A 10,619-nucleotide genomic window follows, 5' to 3' on the forward strand; every position below is an offset into this window, starting at 1 on the left:
ATATTATAAATAAATAAATAAATATATATATATTATATATATACATATATTATATTATAGAACCCTTATAATTTTTTTTAATTAATAATTGAAACACATATGTATAAAAGATTATATATATATATATATATATATATATATATATGCCTATATAATTATTATAATATATTTTTATATATATTATATAATGTATTTATTATAAATATTTTTTCATAATGTAATAATATAAAAATTAATAAATAAATAAAAAATAATATTTTAAGAATAAGAATAAAATGGTGTGTTTCATTAAAAAATATCTATACTTCTTTCTCATTTGAGATTTACCTAAAAATAAATGTAAATGCACCTAAAAAAAAAAATAAAATAATATATAATATATTAATATATATATATATATATATATAATACATATTATATTTATATTATTTCCATGTTGTGTATAATTATACATATAAAGATGCATTTATATAAATATATATCTTTAACCATATATGTGTACGTATTTTATTCATATTATACCTTTATATTTACTTTTTTTATTATAATGTTTTCTTGAAGAATTATTTTGTAAAAAAAAAAAAAAAAAAAAAAAAAAATATATATATATATATATATATATATAATATATATATATTTAAATTATACTTTGGAAAATTAAATTATTTGAATATTAAAAATACAATATACAATTTGTTTTTAATATATATATTTAAATGAGTATGTTTCATTTTAATAAGAGGATAATTTATAAACAAAATAAATTAAAATTATAATTAAAATTAAAACATTAAAAATTAAAAATTAAAAATTAAAAACATGTGTAAAGAATATTCAATCTTCTGTACATTTTATGAAGATTAACAAGTAACTGTTAAATGACTATTTGTTTATATATATATATATATATATTTATTTATTTATTTATTTATTAATTTTTTAAGATGTCAATTTCCTTGAAAAAATAATGTAGCATTTTATCGTACACTTAATACAAAAAAGTTTTATATATATATGTATATGTTATAACGGGCTAAATTTCTGTTGATTTTTTTCTTTTCTTTTCTTCTCTTTTTATATTATAAATATATGCAAAGATATACAACTCAATATCAACTTTCGAAGTATGGTCAAAAAGATAAAAAATAACAATAATATTGTATATATATATATATATATGTAATAGCATTTACACATTTGATTTTTATAACTACCTTTTCCCCCTTTTAGATTTACCCTTATTCAGCTTAATATGAACAGCGTTATTTTTAGAGCACATTGTTTTTTTCAGCCATTGCGTAGATGCTTCTCAACTAAGAAAGAGTATACAAATAGAAAATTAAAAAATAAGCATAATTTACTTGTACATAGAAAAAAAAAAATATACATATATATAAATATATATATATATCTATTTATATATATATATATTTATATATATGTATATTTTTTTTTTTCTATTTTGTCCCACATTTACATTATCACACGCACATATATATATATATATATATATAATATATGTATATATTTTTTCCTTTTTTTTGTAGCTATGATGTTATAGTCATTGGAGGAGGGCCAGGTGGTTACGTGTGCAGTATTCGATGTGCTCAAAATAAACTAAACGTTTTGAACGTGAACGAAGACAAGAAACTAGGAGGCACATGTTTAAATAGAGGATGCATTCCATCCAAATCTCTATTACACATTTCTCATAATTATTATGAAGCAAAGACTAGATTCAAAGAATGTGGTATATTAGTTGATAATGTTAAGTTGGATATAGAGACTATGCATAAACATAAAAATAAGTGCATGGGTAATTTATCTGATGGAATTAATTTTTTATACAAAAAGAACAATGTGAATCATATTATAGGCCATGGGAGTTTAGTAGATGAACATACTGTTTTAATAAAAACCGAAAAAGAAGAAAAGAAGGTAACAGCTGAACGTATTGTTATAGCTACTGGATCCAAACCGATTGAAATACCTTTAAAAAAATTAAATGATAATAATTTTAATGATGCTGATAATGTGAACGATATATTAGAATATGACCATGAAATAATACAAAATTCAGATGATATTTTAAATTTTAAAAAGGTTCCTCATAATATATCTATTATTGGAGGTGGTGTTATAGGGTTAGAAATTGGATCTGTGTTTTCAAAACTTGGTTCTGATGTTACTGTATTTGAATATAATGAAAGGTTATGTGGTTTTCTTGATGCTGATGTAAGTAAAGTTTTACAAAAAACATTAGAAAAAATAAAAATGAAATTTGTATTTAATACTTCAGTAATAGGTGGAAATATAGAAAATAACCAAGCTGCTTTATTTGCTAAAAATAAAAAAACTAATGAAATAAAAAAAACAACATCAGAAATTGTACTTATATGTATTGGTAGGAAAGCTAACTTTGATAATTTAAATTTACATTTACTTAATATAGAATTAAATAAAAATAAAAAAATACCTGTAGATGAATATTTTAATGTAATAGCACAACCAACTATTAAAGCAATTGGCGATGCTATAGATGGACCTATGTTGGCCCATAAAGCAGAAGAAGAAGGATATTTATTAGCTAACATCTTATTTGATGAATTAAAAAATAATAAGAAAAAAAAAGCACATATAAATTATGACCTAGTTCCAAGTGTTATATATACACATCCTGAGGTAGCTACTGTAGGATATAATGAAGCAAAATGTAAAGAACTCAATATGAATTTCAAATCAGTTAGTTTTCCCTTTGCTGCTAACAGTAGATCAAGGACAATTGATGATTATGATGGACTCATAAAATTAATTGTAGAAAAAGATACTAACAGAATTTTAGGTTCTCAAATTATAGGAAATAATGCTAGTGATTTAATATTACCTTTGTCAATATATGTCGCTAATAATGGCTCATCTAAAAGTCTGAGTAAAATTATATATGCGCATCCAACATTTTCAGAAGTAATCAAAGAAGTGGCTTTACAATCTTTTGATAAACCTATACACATGTAATCACACATACATACATATATATATATATATATATATATATATATATATATATATGTTGTTTTTCTATATTTTGTTTTTGTTCTTTTTTTTTCTTTTTTTTTCTTTTTTTTTCTTTTTTTTTCTTTTTTTTTCTTTTTTTTTCTTTTTTTTTTCTTTTTCTTTTTCTTTTTCTTTTTCTTTTTTTTTTTTTTTTTTTTCCTCTTTTTTTGGTTATATTAAAAATTATGAACATTCATATTTTGAATAAACCAACGTTTAAATATTTCTCTTGGTAAAAATTTTAATTAATATAAAAAACAAAGCATGTAAAGGTCAAAAAAAAAAAAAAAAAAAAAAAAAAAAAAAAATTAAATATTAATAAATATTAAATGGTATATATTTTGTTATTATTTGAATTAATATATAAATTTAAAATGAAGATACAAATTCTTTATAAGTATGTTACACTTTTTAAAAAATTAACAAATACATATGTATATTTATTATATTATAATATAAAAAAAATTTCTGAACGCACATTTTTAATTATTTTTTAAAAAAATAGTAAATATATAAATAATAATATAGTTTATATTCACAATTTTTTATTAAATGTATATATTTGTAAAGTGTCGTGTATTTTATTCTACGCGTTTATAAATTGTAAATACTTAAAAGAAAAAATATATATGATACATATATACATATATATATATATATATATATATATATATATATATATATATTTTTGTAACATTTCGTACATTTTGATAACCTTTTTTTTCTTATGTGTTTATAATTTGTTATAGTATTGTTGGGAATACATACACTAATAAAAATAAAAACATGTATAGATAAATATAAAATAAATCAATACATGGGCAAACATAAATTATAATATATGTAAATAGCAGAATATATATTATATACATATATATTTATATACAATTGTAATCATAATATTATGAAGAGCTAACTAAAATTAATATACACATAATAAATAAAAAAAATATAAACATATAAGAATATATATATATATATATATATATATTTATATATGTGCTTATTAATATGTAGAAATACGATTTAAAAAATATTTATATATTATTGTAAAGTGTGAAAAATTAGCTAATTAATAAACTTGTATACCTGGATAAAAAGAAAAAATATATACATATGTATATATAAATATATATATATATATATATATATATATATATATATATATTTTTATAATAAATATATCTATAAATGTGTATATGATTCATAATATATATATATATATATATTTATTTATTTATTATTATTATTTTTATTTTTATTTTTTTTTCTTATTTATAATATAAAATTGTTAAAAAACAAAACAGGTGCTATATAATTTTCATTTTGTTAAAAAATGGTTGTTAAGAAATTAAAAGTAATAGATGATAAAGAATTAAAAAAACTTAAAACCGAATCAAAAAGTTGTATTGTAATTAATGATTTAATATATGATGTGAGTTCATTTTATGAACATCCAGGTGGATATGATCTGTTTAAAGAATATGAAGGTAACAAAAATAAAATAAAATAAAATAAATAGGACTTCCTAAAAGTTACATAAAGAAATGCATACATACATATATAATATATATATATATATATATATATATGTGTATGTTAAAATATTTTTATATAATAAAATATATGTTCATGTGAACATATTTTATATTTTTATATTTTTTTACAGGTCTTGATGCGACCGATGCATTTAATTCTATTGGACATTCTGAGAACGCCAAAAATTTAATGAACAGTTTTTTGATTGGAATAAAGAAAAATTCAAAGGAATATAAAAAAAAAGAAAAAACAAAAATTATTGAAAATAAGATAGAATATATAAATTATTCTGATGAGGAAATAAAAAAGGAAGAAAAGGAACCTCAAGAAAGCAAACCTAAAGAAAACAAACCTACACTGGTAAAAAGAAAATGATTTTATACATATATAATAATATATTTATTTTATTATTTACTATTGGTTTTCTTTTTATGTGTGTATATAAAATATACCTTGATACAACTTTTTTATTTTACTCAAACGTTATATATGTATATATGTATGTATATATATATATATATATATATATATATATTAAAAATAAGGTTCATTTTATTTATATGATATCATTTATTTATTTATTTATTTATTTATTTATTTATTTATCTATTTATCTATTTTTTTTTTTTTTTTTTAAAAACCCTTGCAGATTAAAAAAGAAGATAAAACTAACTACCCTGTTGTGGCTGGAATTATTATCCTTTTTGGTGTTGCATATTATTTTTTGTTCTTGAAATAATAATAATAATATAACCAAGGAAATATAATATTTGTTATGTTAATCTTTAATAAAAGTTTGCAAACAAAAAAGAAAAAAAAAACAAAAAAGAAAAATTTTTTAAATATAAAAAAACAAAAAAAATAAAATAAAATAATATAATATAAATTAATATTATCAAGTGATAAAAAAAAATAATAAAATAATAAAATAATAAAATAATAAAATAAAAAAACATATCATATTTTATAATCGTTTCATAGAAAAGATTATTATTTTTTTTTACAATTAAAATGCAACGGTACACATAAAAAAAATAAATATATATATATATATATAAACATGTATATATTATGTACATATGTTAAAATGATACGATTGCTGAGCCATTATATCATTTATATATCCTTTTAAAATTATATAACTTTACACATTTACACGCTTTTTCTTTTGCTTTTACTTTTTCTTTTTTTTTTTTTTTTTTTTTTTACATACCATTTGTACATTTTTTATTTAATTATTTTATTTTTTTTTTTTTTTCTTTCAGGTAGCGTTTATCAAATATGCTATTTTTTTTTTTTTTTATCAAGTTATTTTTCAATGTATTGTTTTTGTCTGTTATATTTTTTTTATATTTATCTTTTAAAAGAGCAAAATGTTTTACTTTTATGTCTTCTAATGGATCATTAATTAAATCAATAAAAATATTTTTCTTTTTACATTGTTCTTTTTTTTTTATATCTTCTTTTTTAATATTTCTTAATTGTTTTCTTAAATGACTATTGCATGAAAAATCATATTTCAAGATATGATTTCTTTTGTAATTATTTTTTATAACTTCATTCATATCTTCATCATCACTTGAAGTATTTGAATCTTCATCATTTTTTTGGGGAGATATAATATTAAATTCTTCATTGCTTACTACTGAATTATTATCTCTTTGTTCACACTCATTTTTTTTATATGTTATTAATATATTTTTGTTATGTTGTGACAAAGGATAGGTATCATTTTCTACAGAATTTTTGTCATAATCATATTTTTGATCATTTTCTTTTCCCTCTTCAAAAATATCTTCTTTATTATTATTTGTTATTATATGTTTCGATTGGTTATAATTTTCAAACGTCGTACAATCTGAAAGTCCTTTCTTTTTATTTTGTACAACATTCTGTTCTAATAATAAAAAAGGATTTATTTTTTTTTTTTTATTGTCTTCAAAATTTATAGAATTAATATTTTTCTTTCCTTTATGAGTTAATATATTTTCATATTTTTCATTTTTTTGTCTTGCGCCTTGTATAATATCATATGAACAATTTTGTGGATTTGTTTCAAAAACAATTTCATTTAAACAATTTTTACAAACAATACAAAATGAATAAAATGTACTGTTAATATAAAAACCTATTTTTCTTCTTTCACTCTTAAATCTTTCTCCTTTATATATATATTTATTACATTTCTTACATATTATGGTATAAGGAACTTCAAATTTTATATCATCATAGTCTTTTCTATTCAATCGTTTCTCTTTCTTTTCTTTTTTTTTCTTATCTTTTTCATCTTCTATACTTCCATAGTAAAAGTTATCTGCCCTCGAAGCTTTTAGAGAGAGCATCAAAAAAAAAAAAAAAAAAAAAAAAAAAAAAAAAAAAAAAAAAAAAAAAAAAAAAAAAAAAAAAAAAAAAAAAAAATTTTTAAATTATATGAATAAGCAAAATTATTTTTAAATATAACAAGCTGAACATGGCCTTATAATTTATAACAAATAAATAAAATATATAAAAAAAAAAAAAAAAAAAAAAAAAAAAAAAATATATATATATATATATATATATATAATAATATAATTGATGTATATTTTATATATATATTATATTATATGTATTCATTTTAAAATATTATTCATATAAAAGATTATATATTATTATGATTTAGTAATATATATATATTAAATTTTTCTTTTTTTTGGTATATTATATGAAATAAATATACCTTATATTTTATTTTATTAAATAATACATATTTATAATAATTACCTTTATTTTTAAGGAAAAAAAAAAAAAAAAAAAAAAAAAACAGAATGCTTTCATACATTTGTTGTTTTATGTTATATGTTAAATTAAAAATCAAAAAAGATGTTCTATTATTATATAAAATTGAAATATATATTTAATAGAATATAATATTTTTGTAAATATCCGTTTTATATTATAATTAAACAAAAAAAAAAAAAAACACAAAGTTTTAAAAAGTAAAATAATTTTGGATAACTTTTTTTTTTTTTTTTTTTTTTTTTTGAATGTTTCATAATTGTAAAAGAAAAACAAAATGTGGCACATAATGAAGTATTTATATATTTATATATATATATATATATAATTCAAATTAAATTTAAAATTACTGAAAAAAAAAAACTTGAAAAATTAAAAATAAAATAAAAAAAAAATAGAAAATACAAAACAGAAAAAAGGAAAACGGAAAAACATTCTATATAATAGAACAAGGACAAAAAAAAAGAAAAAAAAAAAAATTCATAAGACTCACATTTTGCTTATTATATATATATATATATATATATATATATATACATATATATATATTTATTTATATATATTTTTATTTATATACCATATAATATATTTTTTAATATGTTAACATTTTACTTTCATCCATGTATCTATTTAACCTATGGTTATTTAAGAGAATGTTCATAATATAATCTCTATATAAATTATCTATGTCAATATACTTATTAAAATATTTATATTTATAATAATGTATTGAATAATATACAACATAGTTACATCTCCATAAGGATCGTGATATTTTTCTTATATATTTAATAAATTGTTTATTTTCTTTCGTATTATTATAAACATAAATAACGATATGAAGTATTTTACTTTTCTTTTTTCTGTTTGCTTGGTAATTATCTTTATTTTGTTCATGTGTGTTACAAGTATTTGTATTTGTATTGGTTAAGTTGTTATTATTATTATTAATATGTATTTTATTTATATACATATTATATGTATTGATATCATTATTCTGGATATTATTATGATGAATTTGATCAGTTCCACGTATATCCCTTTTTTGATTCATCTCATTAATCAATTTTGAATACATTTCGTTAATAAATTTAATTTCGTCATGATCATTAAATTTAAAATAAATGCTGCCCATTCTTTTTCTTCTTCTTCTCATCATTCCTTGAAAATTAAACAAATTTTGTTTAAGATAAGCTTCTAGGAATGTCAGTGCACATAGTAGATGAGATAAACATATATCTAAAATACAAAATGTTTTTAAATTTCTATTTTTTATTAATAGAAGTAACCATAAAAAAGGACTACTCAAACTATAATTAAATAAAGAAAAATGTTCTAAATTTAAATTATTCAATAAACAAATAATATTTTTTCTTCCTTTTTTTTCTTCATTTTCTAAAATATTTTTGAAAAGATACAAAATTTCTACACTCACATTCTTTTTATATTTATGATTTTCTATTGGCCAAATATATCCTCCTCTTTTTAATTTTTTCATTTTCTTTTTATTATTTTGAACAGAAGATTTTTGTTCTTCCGATCCCTGGAAATGATAATTATCGTAAGCATTTTTAGCACCTATTAATTTATTGTCACCTATTAATTTATTGTCACCTATTAATTTATTGTCACCTATTAATTTATCGTCACCTATTAATTTATTGTTACCTATTAATTTATTGTAACCTTTTAATTTATTGTCACCTATTAATTTATTGTCACCTATTAATTTATCGTCACCTATTAATTTATTGTCACCTATTAATTTATTGTCACCTTTTAATTTACTGTCACCTTTCAATTTACCTTCACCTTTCAATTTTCTGTCATACATTTTTGTGATATCAGCTCCTTTTCTGTTGTCATCATAACTTTCGATACTTCGAACGCATGACCAACTTGGTGATCGCTCAATACTACATGTTGCCCTCTCATCGTCTGTATCGTATTTTATATAATTTCCATCCGCATAATATATTGGGGCATTTATATGGTTTACATATATATAATCTACATATGAAGGAGTTATGAATACCTTCTTGTCATTATTTTTTATATGGAGTTCATAATTATTAATTGCTTCATCTTCAAATATTTTTTGAAAAGATGAAGCACTATTACATGTGTGTTTTAATTGTTGATCCATTAATTTTATTACTTCATACATTCTTTTATTATATTCTAGTAATATATTTTTTTTTTTTTTTATATGATAATTTTTTTCTTTTTCATCTTCTTCAATTTTTTTTACATTAATATATCGTGTAAAAATTTCTTGTCCATTTCCATATGAAAAAAATGATATGAGCATATTATAAAAATAAAAAAAATAATCATATGAATAAATATTTAAAATATTCAGAGATGGCATATTTATTGGAATAAACATTTTAATCATATCATAAGTTTGAATACCTGATAAATTTAAAATTTTCAAATTTATTAAATTATTTACATAAGGACTTAAATTTGTTTCTTGTTTATAATTTTTTATTTTTTCAAAACATTTCTTATTACAATTATAAACTATACTTATATGTTCACATAAAATATGTAATTTGTTTTTATTAGTTATAGGAAGGTTTTTTTTTTTTTTTTCATTTTTTACAAATTTGTCGAATAATTTTATTATTAAGTTTTTCTTTTCTTTACATACTACATTATTATTATTATTATTATTATCATCTTCATTGTTATTATTTTTTTCCTTATTAATAGTAAAATTCTTAATTTTTTTGGAGCTTATTTTTCTATGGTATTCTTTTGTATTTGTATATGTAACCTTACCAAATTTGTCATTTTTTTCTTGCACATCTAAATGTTCTTTTATATGAAGATTTTCTAGGGACAATTCTTTTTCATTATATATCTGTCTTGAATTATATGATTTATTTTCGACACTTGTATTTTTATTATATATGGATGTTTGAGAATCTGTAGAAAATTGTGTATCTAAAGAAAATTGCGTATCTATAGAAAATTGACTATCAACAGAACATTGAGTACCCATGGTCAATTGATTATCTAATGATGATTTAACACCCATTGGTAATTTATTACTTTCAAATAATTTTATATCTACATCCGTTTTTGTTCTACTTAAAATTTTTTTTTCCTCATGTTCACATTTTTCGTTCACCTGACTTCCTACTTTCTCATCACATTTTTCACATTTTTCTTTTTTTTTTTCCTTTTTGGGTACCTTTCGTTGACTTGAGATATATTTTTGAATTTTTTGCAAATCCTTT

At 18.6% G+C, this 10,619-nt stretch overlaps 4 protein-coding genes across 4 annotated transcripts in view; 2 read left to right on the top strand and 2 right to left on the bottom strand.

The window, feature by feature from the left end:
• Positions 1-1,252: 1,252 nt before the first annotated feature.
• On the top strand, positions 1,253-3,015 carry PF3D7_1232200 (dihydrolipoyl dehydrogenase, mitochondrial; the record flags this gene model as incomplete). The annotated part of the gene is made up of 2 exons (XM_001350680.2): positions 1,253-1,323; positions 1,548-3,015. The coding sequence occupies 2 exons, from the start codon at positions 1,253-1,255 to the stop codon at positions 3,013-3,015; spliced, it is 1,539 nt and encodes a 512-aa protein (XP_001350716.2).
• A 1,375-nt stretch (positions 3,016-4,390) lies between these two features.
• Positions 4,391-5,332, top strand: PF3D7_1232300 (cytochrome b5, putative; the record flags this gene model as incomplete). The annotated part of the gene is made up of 3 exons (XM_001350681.1): positions 4,391-4,544; positions 4,724-4,953; positions 5,243-5,332. The coding sequence occupies 3 exons, from the start codon at positions 4,391-4,393 to the stop codon at positions 5,330-5,332; spliced, it is 474 nt and encodes a 157-aa protein (XP_001350717.1).
• A 496-nt stretch (positions 5,333-5,828) lies between these two features.
• Positions 5,829-6,935, bottom strand: PF3D7_1232400 (uncharacterized protein; the record flags this gene model as incomplete). The annotated part of the gene is made up of 1 exon (XM_001350682.1): positions 5,829-6,935. One exon carries the CDS (start codon positions 6,933-6,935, stop codon positions 5,829-5,831), a length of 1,107 nt encoding a protein of 368 aa, XP_001350718.1.
• Positions 6,936-7,963: 1,028 nt separating this feature from the next.
• Positions 7,964-10,619, bottom strand: part of PF3D7_1232500 (CG2-related protein, putative) — a gene marked incomplete at both ends in the record, with an annotated part of 3,470 nt that continues 814 nt past the window's right edge. Inside the window, one exon of the mRNA XM_001350683.2 lies at positions 7,964-10,619. This exon is cut by the window's right edge and continues 283 nt beyond it. Within this exon, the coding sequence (XP_001350719.2) occupies positions 7,964-10,619 (2,656 nt within the window).

This window comes from Plasmodium falciparum, assembly GCF_000002765.6.
Source record: "Plasmodium falciparum 3D7 genome assembly, chromosome: 12".
NCBI lineage: Eukaryota > Apicomplexa > Aconoidasida > Haemosporida > Plasmodiidae > Plasmodium > Plasmodium falciparum.